The sequence below is a fragment of the Amblyraja radiata genome, chromosome 33 (genome assembly GCF_010909765.2).
Source record: "Amblyraja radiata isolate CabotCenter1 chromosome 33, sAmbRad1.1.pri, whole genome shotgun sequence".
In the NCBI taxonomy this organism is placed as follows: Eukaryota; Metazoa; Chordata; class Chondrichthyes; order Rajiformes; family Rajidae; genus Amblyraja; species Amblyraja radiata.
In genome coordinates, this window is record NC_045988.1 from 6911260 (window position 1) to 6929041 (window position 17782).

The 17782-nt window shown below is 44.8% G+C and overlaps 1 protein-coding gene across 1 annotated transcript in view; it reads left to right on the forward strand.

Annotated features, from left to right (window-relative positions):
• Positions 1-268: 268 nt before the first annotated feature.
• The window catches only part of LOC116991342 (A disintegrin and metalloproteinase with thrombospondin motifs 15-like), a 45482-nt gene continuing 27968 nt past the window's right edge, over positions 269-17782 (forward strand). Inside the window, exons 1-2 of the mRNA XM_033049901.1 lie at positions 269-1049; positions 5578-5966. Coding sequence (XP_032905792.1) covers positions 494-1049; positions 5578-5966 — 945 coding nt within the window. The 5' untranslated portion in view covers positions 269-493. The remainder of the gene's footprint in view (positions 1050-5577; positions 5967-17782) is intronic.

Below are 17782 nucleotides of genomic sequence, written 5' to 3' on the forward strand. Positions count from 1 at the left end.
TAACGGGGACAAGAAGATAGAGTGTTGGAGAGATAACGGGCTGCAACCTCTCCGGGGATACGCTCCTGACACGATCGGATGGGACTGATGATGTTGAGAACGAGAGCGAGAGAGAAAGGGGGTGGGGGGATCTCCAAGTGGCTGAATCACTAAATTATATATATTTTTAAACACGACCAATAAGCAATTTCCAGGAGGTGCCTGCTCTGATTTGCTGCCGTGTACACATGACGGGATATATATAAACCCAGAGAGCCTGCACTGCCGGACACAGGTAGTAGAGGTGATGAACCGAGGCTCACACCACCCTGGATTTTACCTAGAAGAGTGGAGAGGCGAAAGTGCTGGATTTGGGTTGTTTTCATCACGGAGGGAAACCTTAGCAATTTTAACCTTGTAGGACTTTTTTTTGTAAAAACAAAAGGAATATCACCCCTTCTTTTTGTTATATAAAAGGGAAAAAAAACAAAAACCGAATAACAAGGATCTGGCGATGAGGTCGGAGGGAGCCTGGGTGATGGTGCTAGGATTTGCCTTGAGGTTCTGCCGCTGCGTGGTGTCCATGAAGGAAGAATTAGTCATCCCGGTGCGCTTGGATCCTGGTCACCTCGCCAGGAACAGCGCTCACGCCCGCGGTCAGAGCGTGGGCTTTAAGATCGAGGCGTTCGACCAGCAGTTCTTCCTGAATTTGGTGCCCGATTCGAGCTTCCTGGCGCCGGGATTCACCGTCCAGTCGGTCGGCGCGACTCCCCTCCCTACTTGGGGCGCCAATGTGGACCACTGCTTCTACTCGGGCACGGTCAACGCCGACCCCGAGTCTTACGCGGCGCTCAGTCTGTGCAACGGGATGCGCGGCGCCTTTGCTTCCAATGGCTCGGAGTATCTCATCCAGCCGGTTAAAAACGAGAGCGGGAGGCCGGCAGGAGCAGGTGGAGATTATACCCACATCATCCACCGCAGGAGCGCGCCCTCGCCCCAGGGAAACGACACGTCCCGCTGCGGAGTCAGCTCGACCCACGCTAACCTCGCAGTGCTGGAGAAATTCAAAGGTGTGATCTCAATCTTTCTTTAACTGGCGGAAATATGTGCAATAGTGCAACCTTGTAGAGGTGTACGAAAAGCGTGAGAGGAATAGACAGACACGCACACGCACACGCACACACATAGTCTCTTGCCCAGAGTAGGGGAATCGAGGTTTAAGGGGAAAGGGATTTTACAGGAACTGTTTTTATACAAAGGGTGGTGGATGTATGGAACGGGCTGACAGACGAGGTAGTTGAGGCTGTGACTATTTGCAACGTTTAAGAAACAGGTAGACAGGTACATGCATAGTATATGTGTAGGAAGGAACTGTAGATGCTGGTTTACACCAAAGATAGACACAAAATGCTGGAGTAACTCCACCGGTCTGGCAGCATCTCTGGAGAAAAGGGATTTGTGACGTTTCGGGTCGAGATCCTTCTTCAGACCCAGATATGGATAGGATGGGTTTAGATGGATATGGGCCAAACACAAACAGGTGGGACTAGTATAGATGGGGCGACGTGGGCATGTTGGGCAGTCGGGCCTGTTTCCACGCTGTGACTCTGTGGTGAATCTCTTTCCGCCAGCGGCCACAGTGGACAATGTTTATTGCAGCAACTCTGCTGCCCCGGTAGATTTTTCTGCGAGGTTTTTGCGACAGGGCGCGTTTGCATGCCAATGCCTCTACCATCTCTCTCCCCTGAATCTCCGTCTGAAGAAAAGTTCACCTATTCATTTTCTCCAGCGGTGCTGTTGGAGCCGCTGAGTTACTCCAGCATATTATGTCTATCTTTTGCTTGTCAGCGTTTGGCAACGCGGGACTCTCTCCACCTGACACCTCGTTAGGTGCCCATCCCACCGCTGTCCGCAGCTGGGGCTTCCTCGCTACGCATCTGGCTTCACATGGATGAAATAGTCATTCAATGTAATGTCCATCGCTGGAAGCCATACAGTATGGAAACAGGCCCTTCGGCCCAACTTGCCTATGCCGACCAAGATCCCCCATCTACACTAATTCCACCTGTCCCCCATTTGGCCCATATCCCTATATACCTTTCCTATCCATGTAACGCTCCAACTTTTAAATGCTGTTATGGTACCTGCCAGCTGCCATAACTACCTCCTCCGGCAGAAATTGCTGGAGTGACTCAGCGGGATCAGGCAGCATCTCTGGAGAAAAGGATTAGGTGACATTTCAGGTCAACCAATTCATTTCAGGTCGAGATCCTTCTTCAGACACACCAGGTTCATGTAAAATCTTTCCCCCTCCTGTGTCTTTAGCACGGGGAGGAGGCGCTGGTTGAGACTGCACTGATACCCGGGCAGTCCACCCCTCTCTCGGCTCCAAACCTTACCTCCAACCCCGGGAGCCGAGCGAGCTCAGCTTACCTCCACCCCCCCCCCCCCCCACCACCACCGCTGCAGCTTCACACCTGCCCACATCTGTCACCCTGGCAGCGGTGCGCCTTTCTAATGGTCGGGAGTTCGATTCTGGTGGCCACTGCGTATCGATCCAGGCAATTGGGGTTTCGATTCAGGCGATCGGGGATATCGATCCTGCCGATCGAGCCATCGATCCTGATATCAGGATTCCAAACTCTTAGATAAGGGTATCGATACTGATGGTCGGCATTTAGATACCGATGAATGGGTATCGATCTCAACATTAGGTTATCGACCTCAGTGATCGGGATATCAAATCCAAAAAAATCGGATCGTCGGTTCCAGGAATCGGGTTATTGATCCCACGGGTCGAGTTATCGATCACAATAATCGAGTTACCGATCCTGGTGACTGGGTTACTGATCCCGGTAATCGAATTATCGATCCAAATATTCGAGTTATCGATCCAAATATTCCAGTTATCGATCTCAATAATGAAGTTATCGATCCGAACGAATGGGTTGCTGATCGAGGTAATCGAGTTATCGATCCCAAGAATCGAGTTATCGATCCCAATAATCGAGTTATCGATCCCACTGACCCCCAGAGCTAGCGTGGATCTGTCTCCTCTGAACAGCGACGCCGTGGATCCCGCATCTTCCCGCGGGTTGAACACCAGGCAAAGGTTCCCCCCGTTAACCCTTTGCCCGCCGCAGTGCCATTCCGCAGAGTGACAGAGTACAGGTGTCAGAGGTTATGGGGAGAAGGCAAGGGATCCTCAGCAGGGAAGCCTCCCCCGGCGATGCTTCGATGCGTTATTCAAAGCGGCCTTTCTGCCCTGGGACCGTTCGCCTATCCCTTCCTGCAGCGCTGAAGCCAAGTCACCGTCTCCCACTGATCATCTAACGACGCCCCCCCCCCCCCCCCCCCCCCACCCAGAGACCATAGCCTCAGAATAAAGGGACGTACCTTTAGAAAGATGAGGAGGAGTATCTTTGGTCAAAGGGTGGTGAATCTGTGGAATTCATTGTGGAGGCCATGTCAATGGATATTTTTAAGGCAGAGATTGGCAGGTTCTTGTTTAGCAATAGAGCCAGGGGCAATGGGGAGAAGGCAGGAGAATGGAGTTGAGTGGGAAAGATAGACCAGCCATGATTGAATGGCAGTGCAGACTTGATGGGCCGAATGGCCTAATTCTCCTAGAACTTATGAACTCCCATACGTTCATTGCTCCGGGCAACATTTCACTTGCCCTTCCTATCCCTATCCCTACTTGACACAAAATCTGTGTTTTGCGGTCAATTCTGCTTCTTAAGTGAGCCACATCCATACAGATTGTTGCATTTTGCACCTGTCAGTATCTGTATCCAGAGGACTTGGCACTCAGCAATGAAATACCACACTGCCGGGCATGGAGATTCCCTCCCCACCAGTTCACAGGGATCCCCTGAGCCCTCCAGCCAAAACATCGTCAATGTGGCCGAGCAGTCATGCAGCGTGCAATCAGGCCATTCGGCCCAACCTGCTGATGCCGACCAACATGCCCCAATCTACAGAGTTGGATGATCATATTGAATGGTGGTGCAGGCTCGAAGGGCCGAATGGCCTACCCCTGCACCTATTTTCTCTGTTTCTATGTTTCTATGTACACTCGTCCCACCTGCCTGCATTTGGCCCACTAAACCTGTCCTATCCACGTATCTGCCTAAATGTTTTGATAGTGCTTGCACACATTGAAGAATTACATTGAAGATTTTTTTGGATAACAAACCAAGACGTAGATAGCTACTCTTTAAAAGTTTGAAACATTTTTCAGAGCATGGAGTAACAAAAATAAAGTAGAAGTTGAAAAATTACGATCAAAGTTTCAAATGTGAAACATGAATATTTTACTTTTTAATCATTTAAGGATTAAAATAAATATATATCTGGGGAAATACCTATAGGATCACATCAGTCGTGAATTGTGGGTGAGTGTACTATTAAAAAAAAAAGTAGTTGAAGAGGCGAACATTGTTATGGTATTCGCACAGTGGGAATTGTTCAGAAAACACTGAAGTTTAGTTTGGAGATACAGCATGGGAACAGGCCCTGCGGCACACCGAGTCCATGCGGTCAGCGATCACTACACACTAACACTATCCCACACACACTAGGGACAATTTACAATTTTACCAAGGGCCAACTAACCTGCAAACCTGTATGTCTTTTGAGTGTGGGAGTATAGGATAGTCAAAAATAAGCTTTGTGGCTTCAGCCTATTCCTTTTTCGGTCATTGATTATGTGAACGTTGTGTGAAATGGATACAGTGTTGGTTCATATTCACACAGATTGTAACATTTTGTTCTTTTTTAATGTATGACCGAAATAAGCTATTCAATCATTCATTCATTCATTCATTCATTCATTCATTCATTCATTCATTCATTTATTCATTCATTCATTCATTCATTCATTCATCCATTCAAACCGGAGACCCTGGAGAAAGCCCATGGGGAGAACGTACAAATTCCATACAGACAGCACGAGGTCAGAAACGAACCAGGCGCTGTAAGGCAGCAAATCTACCGCTGCACCACTGTACCACCCTGAAATCTCCAAAGGATCTGCAAGAATCATGTTGTAATTATTTAATATATAGATAATAATGTTTAGAATAATATCACCTGGATGCCATATCAAACCCGTCACAGACCCAACTTTATTAGATATGCATTGTTTGGGACCTGGGAAGGCTGGTATGAGCAATAAATGATAGTATTTAAAAAAAAAGACTTCAAGTGCTGGAGTAACTCAGCAGGTCAAGCAGCATTTATGGAGAATATGGATAAGTGATGTTTCAGGTCAGGACCCTTCTTCAATCTCAACATAACAATATAAAATCTGTTTTATCCATCCTTGTTTCATTATATTGTCATTCAGGTGTATTTCTTAATCAGGGATTGGCTTTATGTACAGCAATGATCTTCCTCATCTATATGCAAAATATCACTATCTTTGGTACACATGACAATACATGAACCATTGAACCATTTTCTATCAATCTGTGACAATTTTACTTTTAAGTGATAAAACTAGTGCTCATTTAATGAAGGTTGAATGCCAACAAAATGACACTCAAGAGTTTTGTAAAACCTGCCAATGTCTTTATAATAAATTTTCTTTTAAAGCTTCCCATACCATGGACCCTTCACCCAAAGGAGAACACGAGGGGAAAAAGAACAGTAGATCCAAGAGATTTGCATCAATCCCCCGCTTTGTGGAGACTTTGGTGGTCGCTGATGAATCAATGGCCAACTTCCACGGTGACGACCTCAAGCACTATGTCCTAATGTTGATGGCAGTGGCTGCCCGGTTGTACAAACACCCCAGCATCCTCAACCCCATCAGCATCGTGGTGGTCAAGCTTATGGTCATTAACCACGAGGAGAAGGGCCCGAAGATCTCCAGCAATGCTGCGCTCACACTCAGGAACTTCTGTGCTTGGCAGAAGAAGTTTAACAAGGCCAATGATAAGCATCCAGAGTACTACGACACTGCAGTACTCTTCACTAAACAGGTACGTCGTGTGTCTTTCATGTGTTGTTTCATGTTAGCATCCACAAGGAACAGGAAAAATATTAGTTTCCAATGTTGTGAATTTTTTATTTTCCATCATGTCTATGTTAATGTTTGCTGTTGTCATATGTACTGAGGTACAGTGAAACGTTTTATTTTGCATGGCATCCAATTAGATCTGATAATAACTACAATCAAGTCAATTCAAGTGCAATAGGCAGAGCAAAGGGGAAGATACAGAGTGTAGAATATAGTTCTCAGCATTGTAGCGCATCAGTTCCAGAGACAAAGTCTAATGTTCGCAATGGGGCCTATGTGAATCGGGCAGTAGTCTAGCTTATGGCAAGACTGTTCAGAAACCTGATAACCAGAGGAGAAGAAGCTGTGGTGGTGTACGCTTTCACGCCTCTGTACCTTCTGCCCAATGGGAGCTGGGAGAAGAAGGAATAATTGGGGTGGGACAGGTCTTTGATGATATTGGCTGAGGCAGTGACTGCGATAGATCCCCTCGATGGAAGGGAGGTCAGAGCCGATGATGGACTGGGCAGTGTTTACTACTTTTTCTATGTATAGGTGGCTGGCAATGTTAGGGTATTCACACAAGTCTTCAATGTAGTCTCTAATGACCCCACTTTGTTCTCTCAGCGACCCCCCCCCATGTCGGGCTCCTCTTTATTCTTGTAATCTGTTATTCTGTAAACAGGTAGGAGTGTGATCTGGATGCTTTGTTGCAACATACATCAAATAATGGCGACGATACACTAATGTCCAATAAATTATGCATCGTGGCTCTTCCTATAAGAGAAAAAATAGTTTTCGCACTCACTTTAGGCGACACTTTTTGTTTATTCTCTCACACTGGATGTTACATCAAGGCCGGCATTCATTAGCGACCTCTAACTGCTACCACTCCGAAGTCGGCCAGCTCCGCGATGGTGAGTCCGCAGGCTCCGCGACTGGAGCCCCAGGTCGATTCCGGTCGGAGGCCGCCGGCTCCACAATGTTAGGCCCAATGACAACGGAGACTCGACAAGGAAAAAGTCGGGTCCCCGTACAGGATAGAGATTAAAACGTTTCCACTCCCCCCCCCCTCCCCCCACATATACACAGCTAAAAATAATATAAAAACTAAAACCAAGACATCCACTTAACAGGACAAAAAGAAAAAAAAGACAGACTGACTGCAGAGGCCGCTCCGTCATGAGGTCTATTTGGGTTTATCTTCGGTGTAAACCGGCATCTGCAGTTCCTTCCTACACATCTTGGCCATGAGCTGAACTTAAATGGACTTGAATTGGCATCCCCGACACATATGCAGGCTCATGCATATTTGTTTTTGTATGTCAGAAATTAAAATGCCTGAGCAGGTCCATTTCTAGATCACTGGAGCACTGACCCTGAAGTCTCTGCCCACTCCTCATTTCAACAGCTTATGTGTTTTGCCCGATTAACCATTAACTCCTCGTGTCTCCTTGTGTTCCCAGAATAGTTTATCTTTGACGGTTTGCTTATTAATGAGGCGTGTTTAGTTTGGATACAGACTCAATGAAACGTATACCAGGCCAGGTACAAATACCCAATGCTCATCCGGGGCTTTAGTTTAATTAGATTCAGTCTGCTAATGTTTCAACATGGAAACGTGGGCCTGTGTGAAGTGGTCCATCCAACTGCAAAGAAACAAGATTGATCATTCTTTCTGCTGGATCACACAAAATTAATTGTAATCATGAGTAAAAAAACAACATTCCTTTCTCTGCTCCTCTTGTCCTAATTGTTTCTCCCCCTCGCCTCTCCCTCCACTTCCATTTCCATTTTTGGCTGTTCTCGACACAAGACATTCTTAATTAGCCTACACAATGAATGCTGTGAGACTTTTCACTGCCGACAACGAGGAGATCACCTCAGTGCAGCTCAGTCCTCGGTGGTCATGCAAGCTTGGATGTAAGCAAGAGTGTGACCCAATCTTGGGTCCCTTTCAATTTCCTCTCTGGAGCCCAGATGTACAGATTACTCCAGGTTGCAGTAGTTTTGTCCAAAACTGGAGCAAAGGTGATAGGTTTGTTAAGCATAAAACGTACTAAATACTTCTTAGAGTGGCGGGGACCGATTGAAGAGCTTGGATACATATTCGCGGTGCTGAAGAGTAATGAGATGATTTAGTCTGAATGTTTAAGACTGAGGGATTTAGACAGGATGGTTTTCGGAGGATGTTTGCTTTGGTAGGTGTCCAGAATCAGGGACAGAATCACAGGGTAAACTGTTCACCAATTTACTATGGAGTTGGTGAATTTCTTCTCTCTGATGACGTTGAACCCTTCAGATACTCCTGGGAGGGTGGAAGCTGAGTCGGCAAGTGTACTCAAGGTTGGAGGTCAATTGGTGAATCGAGGGTTGTGGGGAAAGTGTTGAGACCACAATCAGACCTTATGCGACTGAATGGGAAACTGGAGAGATGCACAGCCAACTCCTGCTCTTGTTTTGTATGTAATTATATTTTCAAGGCCCAGAGAGAACCGTTGATTGTGGATTTGAAGCAGTGGTGAATGGAAGGTGAGCTGAGCGTTCTCCGCCAATTGAGTTGTCAGATTGACCGCAACAGCCAACGACCAGGAAGAATCCCTTGGGCGTCATTAGCACTACATGCCCACGGCCATGTGTGACAGCTTCGCCACTGGCACCCAACTAGTCCCCTTCAGCATTGGGTGACGCAGCGGTAGAGTTGCTGCCTTACAGCGCCAAAGAACCGAGCTCAATCCTGTCTATGGGTGCTTGTCTGTACGGAGTTTGCACGTTCTCCCCGTGACCACATGGGTTTTCTCCGGGTGCTCCGATTTTCTCCAACACTCCAAAGACATTTGGGTTTGTCATTTAATTAGCTTCTGTAAATTGTCCCTGACGTTCACTGGTACTTTATTGTCTGTTTAAATTCAGTTCAGTACAAGTAACATTATACATGAGCACTTGGATGCATCTTAGATAAGCATCTCAGATACAGTACGTGTATAATAGTAGTACACTAAGCCAGTATACACAGTCGCCAGATTTGAACCAGACTTGAACACCAGGATAGAACTAGTGTGCGGGTGATCGATGGTCGGTGGGCACTCAGTGAGCCAAAGGGCCTGTTTCCACGCTGTATCTCTAAACTAAACTAAACTAAGCTGATGCCATAGGATGTCCATCGTTCCAACTACATTGTAATGAGGTCCCTGATGGCAATTTCTGGCAGATATCTGTAACCCAACCTACTCTGGAAGATTCTCAACATCAAGATAAGCACACTGAAAAAGATTTAAGCACGAGTTCACTAATCTATGGATAACTATGCATCTATTTCTGTCATTTACTGGTGTAACATCTAAAGAGACTGCAGATGCTGGAATGTTGAGCAAAACACAAAGTGCCGCAGGAACTCAATGGGTCATGCAGCACCTGTGGACGGAAGGATCTGAAGAAGGGTTCCATCCTGAAACATTATCTGACAATTCCCTCAACAGATGCTGCCTGACCTGCTGAGTTCCTCCAGCACTTTGTGCTTTGCCTGTCAATGAATTCCGATCCTATGTCATTCCATTTTTGATGGAAAATGGCAGTTTCCAAATTCATTACAAATGCTACAAAACTAAATTGTACTTCAAAATATGACTGGCTTTGGGTGGAATTTGTTTAACCATAGAAATATAGAAAAGGACTTTGTGCCTTCCCTCACAGTAGGAACCATTGTGGGGGGATGTTTTGATGTTTTATGTTAAATTCTTCTATAATGTTATGTTGTATTCTTATTAGTGTGCTGCAATGACAACTTGAATGTCACTACACCAATTGGTGTCTGACAATAAATGAGCCTTTGAACCTTTTGAACCTTTGAAGTACAGCATGGGAACTGACACTTTGGCCCGCAATGTCTGTGTCAAACATAATGCCAAGTCGAATTAATCTCATCTAATGCCAGCAAATGATCCATATCCCTCTATTCCCTGCATATCCAAGTACCTATCTAAATGCCTCTCAAATACGTATCTTATCTGCCCTCACCACCACCCCTAGCAGCACATTCAAGGCACCCAGTACCCTCTGTGTAAAATAACTTGCTCTGCACATCTCATTTAAACTTGACCTCTTTCACATCAAAGCTATGCACTCTAGTCTTTGACAAATCTACGTTGGGAATAAATTTCCGACAGTCAGAGTTAGTGGAAGTCTCGGCTCAGAATATTGGAAACTCCATTCACAAAGTGTATGATTTCTTTCCACATTGTGTGGAACCTGGAATGTAAACGATGATATAATCAAACGAATGTTTAATGCATTAATGTCAAATTCCTCTGCCACTAAATACACAGGTTAGCTAGTTTACTTATAAAATTATTGTTTTCTGTAATGTATTAGACAGAGGAATGTGGCAAGTGCTTTTACCATAATATATAAGCACAGAAATAATGAGGAGTAGAAACTCTTCAATTTCACTTCCATTATCAGGGTTAGTATTTTATATTTTCCTTTCAGCTGGAGTTCAAAGCCCTGAGTTTGTTGTTTCTGTTTAAGATTGATAAGTCCCACCAAGGCTTAAATAGTTCCTGAGAAGTGGAATTGTACTCTGTCTGACAGACCTTCCTCTAAAATTGGTTCCATGTCCAGAGTGCACTTGCTTGTGAACTTACAGCTACTGCATTAGTTTAGCTTAGTTTGGAGATACAGCATGGCGACAGGCCCTTCGGCCCATTGAATCCACACTGACCCTCGATCACCCGTTCACACTAGTTCTAAAAGTGATCGGAGTAGAATGAGTTCATTCGGCCCATCAAGTCTACGCCATTCAATCATAGCTGATCCATCCTTCTCTCTCACCGCCATTCTCCTGCCTTATCCCCATAACCCGACCCAACACCTGTACTAATCAAGAATCTATCAATCTCACCCTTAAAAATATCCATTGACTTGGCCTCCACAGCCTCCTGTGTTATCCCATTTTCTCATCAACTCCCTACACACCAAGTGTAATTTACAGAAGCCAATTAACCTACAAATCCACAGATCTTCAGGGTATGGGTGGAAGCCAGGGTATCCAGTTAAGAGGATCCATCATTCTATACCTTAGAAACATCCTCTATAGATCTAAGCCAGAACTGTATGCTTCAATCATCCTTTTTCATTCTTTTAAGCTCCAGTAGATAACAGCAAGCCCTTTAATTTAGGCATTAGTGCAGTGAATCTTCTTTGAACTGCTTCCAAGTCATTAACATCCCTCCTTAAATAAGGAGACCATAGAGTGCAGAGTAATCCTGGTGTGGATTTGCTGGTGCCAGATATAATTGAAACAAAAGCTCCTTACATTTGTATTCAATTCCCCAAGCTATAACTGAGAACATTCTGTTAGCTTTCCGAATCGCTTGCTGTGGCAGACGTATATGTTGTACGTATTGACACTGATCTGTCTGCATTTCATAGTCATAGAGTCATACAGCATGGAAACAGGCCCCTCACCCAACTTGCCCACGCTGACCAACATGTCCTATCTACACACGGCCCACCTGCCCATGTTCGGCCCACATCCCTCCAAACCTTTCCTATCTGTCCAAATGTCTTTTAAAGATGGATGGGACAGGTCTGGAGGGATATAGGCCAAATGCAGGCAGGTGGGACTAGTGTAGCTGGGGCAAGTTGGCCGGTGTGGGCAAGTTGGGCCAAAAGGCCTGTTTCCAGGCTGTAGGACTATGACTCCATCTCTGCAAAAACGACCCTAGAAGTGGGAGCAGGTTTGCCAATCGAACTCATTGTGGTAATATTTCCGAATCTGCAATGATCACACACTATTACTATCTAGGAAGGAGATTATGCATCAACTGCTGTTGTAAACTTGACATTTGAGCAGTCGTATGTGCGAGGCTGTTCTGGTACATGATATTTTTCATCTCTCATGATGCTGGACCTTTCTGCCCCCAGAGCGTCACAGTATTTATTGCACAATAAGCAGAAGGTGGTTGGCCTGTGCAGTTACATTCAATCAAGAGTGTGTTTTGTCCGTGGGAACATAGAGAGACCCCGGAGAGAGGCTTTGACTGATGACCACTCGTGCCGACTCCGCTAACGTGAAGACTTCAAAGTGAATTTGTATACCCTTGATCTGAATTTATTGCAGGGCTCAGAGTTCAGTGCCCCGCTCAGGGGATGCTGTGCAGATGAAACTTTTATCTCAAGTGCAGATCGACCATGAAGCAACAGTGGAAACTCAACCAAGCTGCCAAGATTTCAGGGATTTTATTCAATGTTGACGTTCGTTTTGCAAGGACAAGAATATGAAATCAGGGATGTGATGCCAAGGCTTTGTAAGTTGCTGGTCAGACCATTTTTGGAGTATTGTGAGAAGCTTTGTGGAGGGATGGGTTGGCGTTAGAGAGAGGGTCCAGAGGAGGTTTATGAGAATGATCCTAGGGATGATTGGATTGAAGGATGATGAGTGTTTAACCACTCTGGGCCTGTGCTCGCTGGTCTTCAGAAGGATGATGGTGGATTTCGTTGAAACTTACCGAACAGTGAAAGGCTTGGATGGAGTGGATGTGGAGAGGATGTTTTCATTAGTGAGAGAGTCTAGTGATCTGCGTGGGTTTTCTCCAGGAGCTCCAGTTTCCCCCCACACTGCAAAGGCATACAGATTTGTAGGTTAATTGGCTTGGTGTAATCGTAAATTGTCCCTCAGAGTGTGTAGGATAGTGTTAGTGTGCAGGGATCGCTGCTTGGCATGGACTCGATGGGCCGAAGGGCCTGTTTCTGCACTGTATCTCAAAATTAAAGTAAACTTAAACTAAAAGTAGATGTAGGCGTTTGTGAACTCACAAACTATGAGCTTTATTATCATAAATCATCAGGAAAATCTTTCTCTTTACATTTTTTTGTGCTAAACGCTCTTTAATTTGGGACTGTTGGTTTTATTTTTACACCATGGACAGGGAATGCTATATTATATTACTTGGCATATTTTCTCCTTAAGAAATTTTCTAAGTAAAGAACATGAAGTCATTACTACACATATAAAACACCAGTTGTGACCATAGGACTATATCCCAATTGCCTCAATCACAGGCGAATGTGGCTCTGGGAAACAGTTAATGTTGAATGGATTCCAGTAACGTCTCTCTTTCCCCCCTCGATTTGATATCAAACATCATTTCAGAATTTAGTTGAAACAATGCAAAAGAAATTCTGATTCTTTCTTAGTCAATGTCCACTGAGAACAATTGCTGACTGCAAATAGACACAAAAAGCTGGAGTAACTCAGTGGGACAGGCAGCATCTCTGAAGAGGAGGAATGGGTGACGTTTCAGGTCAAGACCCTTCTTTAGACTGGTTAGGGATAAGGGAAATTAAAGATTTTGACTATGATGTAGAGAGATAAAGAACAATGAATGAAAGATATGCAAAAAAGTAATGATGAGTTCCTCAAGTTGCACCCAAATCACACTAGCTTCTCGTTTTCACCTAACAAACGACCCGAAAAGTTGCCTATTTCCTTCGCTCCATAGATGCTGCCTCACCCGCTGAGTTTCTCCAGCATTTATGTCTACCTTCGATTTTCCAGCGTCTGAAGTTCCTTCTTAAACAAAGCTAACAATGGCCTGTTGCCTTGATCATCGTTCCTTTTTTGCATATCTTTCATTCATTGTTCTTTATCTCTCTACATCATCGTCTATATCTCTCGTTTCCCTTATCCCTGACCAGTCTGAAGAAGGGTCTCCACCCGAAACACCACCCATTCCTTCTCTCCAGAGATGCTGCCTGTCCCGCTGAGTTACTCCAGCTTTTTTGTGTCAATCTTCGGTTTAAACCAGCACCTGCAGTTCCATCTTACATGATTGCTGACTGCCAGTAGACAAGGGTTATAAAATGCTAGTTTACAGTATCCTGTCATCTAGATACTAAACCAGCATGCAGCGTACTTCGAGACAAAGGACTGAGCCCTATTAACTTGAGTTAGTGTTTGGAATGAGGTCTTTGGGATGCAGCCCTCCATCAGAACTAAGTTTTCAATATGAATGAAGAGTGTTTGTTCACCAGTATATTTCATCCAGTGGCTAACTCTCTGTTCTCGATGTTCTGCCAGAGATGAGGTTCAAAGACCTTATATGGGAATAACATTGTGATAGCAATTGCCATAGCTTTGGCAGTAAGATGGAAATGTCACTGTGTTTATTTTTGTCTCAGCTTCTCTCCTTTTCGTTTGCTGTTTTTCCACACTGATGTTGAAATGAAATGGTCAGGAAAAAATAGATAAACACAAAGTGCTGGAGTAACTCTTCCCTTCCATTTACACCTCACGCTGCCTCGGCAAGGCCAGCAGCATAGTCAAGGGCAAGTCGCACCATGGTCACTCCTTCTTATCCCTCTTCCATCGGGCAAAAGGTATAGAGGTATGAACAAGCACACCTCCAGATTCAGGGACAGTTTCTGCACAATTGTTCTCAGGCAACTGAACCATCCTTTCAACAACTAGAGAGTGGTCCTGAGCTACTATCCAGCTCGTTGGAGACCCTCGGACTATTTTTGATCGGACTTTATCTTGCACTAAACATTAGTCATGTTATTCCCTTTATCCTGTATCTGTACACTGTGGATGGCTCAAATGTAATCATGTATTGTCTTTCCGCCGACTGGTTTGCATGCAACAATAGGTTTTCACTGTACCTCAGTATACGTGACAACAAAGGAATCTAAACTAAACTAAACTAAGCATCCCTGGGGGACAAGGATAGGCAACGTTTTGGGTCAAGACCCTTTTTCAGACTCCATGTTCTCCAGAAAAGCTGCTTGAGCAGTTGAGATACTCCAGCACTTTGTGTTTTTGCTTTCTGTAAACAGGTATCTGCAGTTCCTTGTGCCTCCCAAGAAAAGAATACATGGATCAGTGCAGATTTTTTTGTTTGAGGACAGAATATCGCACCTTTCAAAGTTCTGCACACAATAAATTACTTTAATAGATTGATAGCAATAACCTAATGTAGGGGATCATATTAATGGCAGAGTTTGCCCCATATTCCCCCAAACCTTTCCTATCCATGTACCTGTAGAAGTGTCCTTCAAATGGTGTTATAGTATCTCCCTCAACGACCTCTTCTTGCAGCTTGTTCCATATACCCATCACACTCTGAGTGAAAAAATTGTCTCTTATGTTACTAATGAACCTTGTCCCTTTCACTTTAAAATCTCTGGTTTTCGATTCCACAACCCTGAGTTAAAGACTATGCATTCAATCTATCTTTTCCCCTCATGATTTTATAAACCTCTATAAGGTCACATCCGTCAGCCTCTAAAGGGCCTGTCCCACTTGTACATCCCAAAATCCTGGGGCGCCGCGCATGACCGCGCGTCACTGCCTGCATCACCACGCACCATGCGCACGTAATGCGCATCATGTGCGCGTCATGCGTCGTGATGCGTAAATGATGTCGCGTAAATGACGCGCAAAAAACACCCAAGTGGGACACGCCGTTAAGGGATAAAGTCCTACCCCACCCAATCTCTCCCTTTGCTCAGGGCCTCAAGTCTTGGCAGCTGGACTCAAGAGCTAAAATGTGGTGGCCTGTGCTGGTTCTTGTTCCAGCGCAAGGGACAATATTAAATGTTTGGGGAAATGGAAAGCAGAATGTGGTATTTCAGGGTTAAGTCAGCTCGTGAGATTTTCTGATGGAGTTTTATCTGGAGAATTAGCTGATGCACAATATCACACATGGACTGCAGAAGTCTCTCTTCCTGACCCAGACTCACACCAGCCTGGTTCTGTATACTTGCTTAATGAACCATAAAGATGCTTTAGCGCTTAACCGAAGGTCAGACGACCAACAGCTGGGAAACCCATCACTGGGTGTGGTGTTGAAACACACATCCCGAGGGAATTTACAGCTTACAACATTGTTTGTATCAAGCGTCCAAAGAGTTAAGAGTCAAGAGTGTTTAATTGTCATATGTACTGACAGCGGAACAACGAAATTTATACATGTAGCAGCATAACAGGCCTGTGAATGCAATATACCTAGATAACATATAATAAACAAAAAAAACTCAATAAATTAATAATAACAATACGTGCAAAAAACCCAAAGGTCTTAGTGTCGCCAAAGATACTCCTTTGAATTTCATAGATGAGATGAATGAACGAATATTTTATTGTCACAATGACATTTTTTGCTTGCATGAGTGTTGTGTACTGTTCGAAAGCCTGATGGTTGTTGGGAAGAGGCTGTTCGTGAACTTGGTAGTTATAGTTTTCAGCGAAGATCGACACAAAATGCTGGAGTAACTCTGTGGGTCAGGCAGCATTCCTGGAGAAAAGGAATGGGTGATGTTTCAGTTCGAGTCCTTTCTTCAGACTGAGAGTCAGGAGGGAGGGAAGTGAGAGATATGAAATGGTACAAAGAACAAATGAATGAAAGATATGCCCAGGTACCTTGTTCACGATGGTGGTAACGAGATGAGAGCATGGCCAGAGTGGTGTGGGTCATTGACGATAATTACTGCCATCTTGAGGCAGTGCCTCCTGTAGATCCTTTCAATGGTGAGGATTCAGTACCTGTGATGGACTGGGCAGTGCCTACCATTCTCTGTAGCCTCCTTCGTGTCTGGGCATTCGAGTTGCTGAACCGGGCATTGAGTTAGACCCGCAATTAGTGTCCCCAATAATGCTCTCGGTGGGAAGGAAAGTGAGCTCCCAGTTTGGATTTCATCCCATATTGCAACCCAGGTGGGCATTGGCGTAACGTCAAATGTATTCCTCTGATGTTAGCAAACATTCACAGGCCAAGCGGGCTAGAAGCATGGGATCAATCTGAACTTATTTAATGACCAAGCAGACTGAAGGGGCATTTTTACCCGTGCTTGCTCCTATTGTTTGTGTGTGTGTGTGTGTGTGTGTGCGTGTGTGCGTGTGTGCGTGTGTGCGTGTGTGTGTGCGTGTGTGCGTGTGTGTGTGTGTGTGTGTGTTTTTTTCTGGTTTCATTTATCAAGAGTAGTCCGTGCATGGTAGCAAAGAATTTGCAATGGGTATATCAATATATCAGTATGAGATTTTAAAAAAGGGTGTGTGTAACTACATTATCTTCCTAGTGTCTGTGTGAAGCTGGCATTAATGCCAAAATTTAAAGTCCTTTGGTTGTAGAATCATAGAGTCATACAGCGTGGAAATAACCCTTCGGCCCAACTCGCCCATTCTGACCAAGATTCCCCATCCAAGCTGGTCCCATTTGACTGTTCCTAGCCCATCTCCTTCTAAACCTTTCCTATCCTATCCATGTACCTGTCCAAATGTCTTTGAAATGTTGTTAATGTACCTGCCTCAAAGACTTCATTTAACAGCTTGTCCTATACACCCACCACCCTCTGTGTCAAGTCACCCCTCGGTTTCCTATTAAATCTTCCTCCTCTCACTTTAAACCGAGTCGCTCTTGATTTCCCTGTCCTGGGTAATAGACCATGCACTCACCCTATCTATGCCTCTCAAGATATTTTACCCTCCTGTAAACTCACCCCTCAGCCTGCTGAGCTGAAAGAAATAAAGTCCCAGCGTGCCTGACCTTTCCCTGTAGCTCAGGCCCTCGAGTCCATACAACATCCTTGTACATCTTCTCTGCACTATTTACACCTTTCCATTAATAACATTAACATTGAATCTTTGTTCTACAGTTGCTTCTACCAATTTGGTTTGACAATTTAATTTGCTGGTTTAAACTTGAGTGACCTTGTTGAAACTTTACCTTACCACTTTGCTTAATTTTAGCTGTTAACGTTACCGGTGAAAGGGGGCAAATTCTGTCTGGGGAGGAACATACT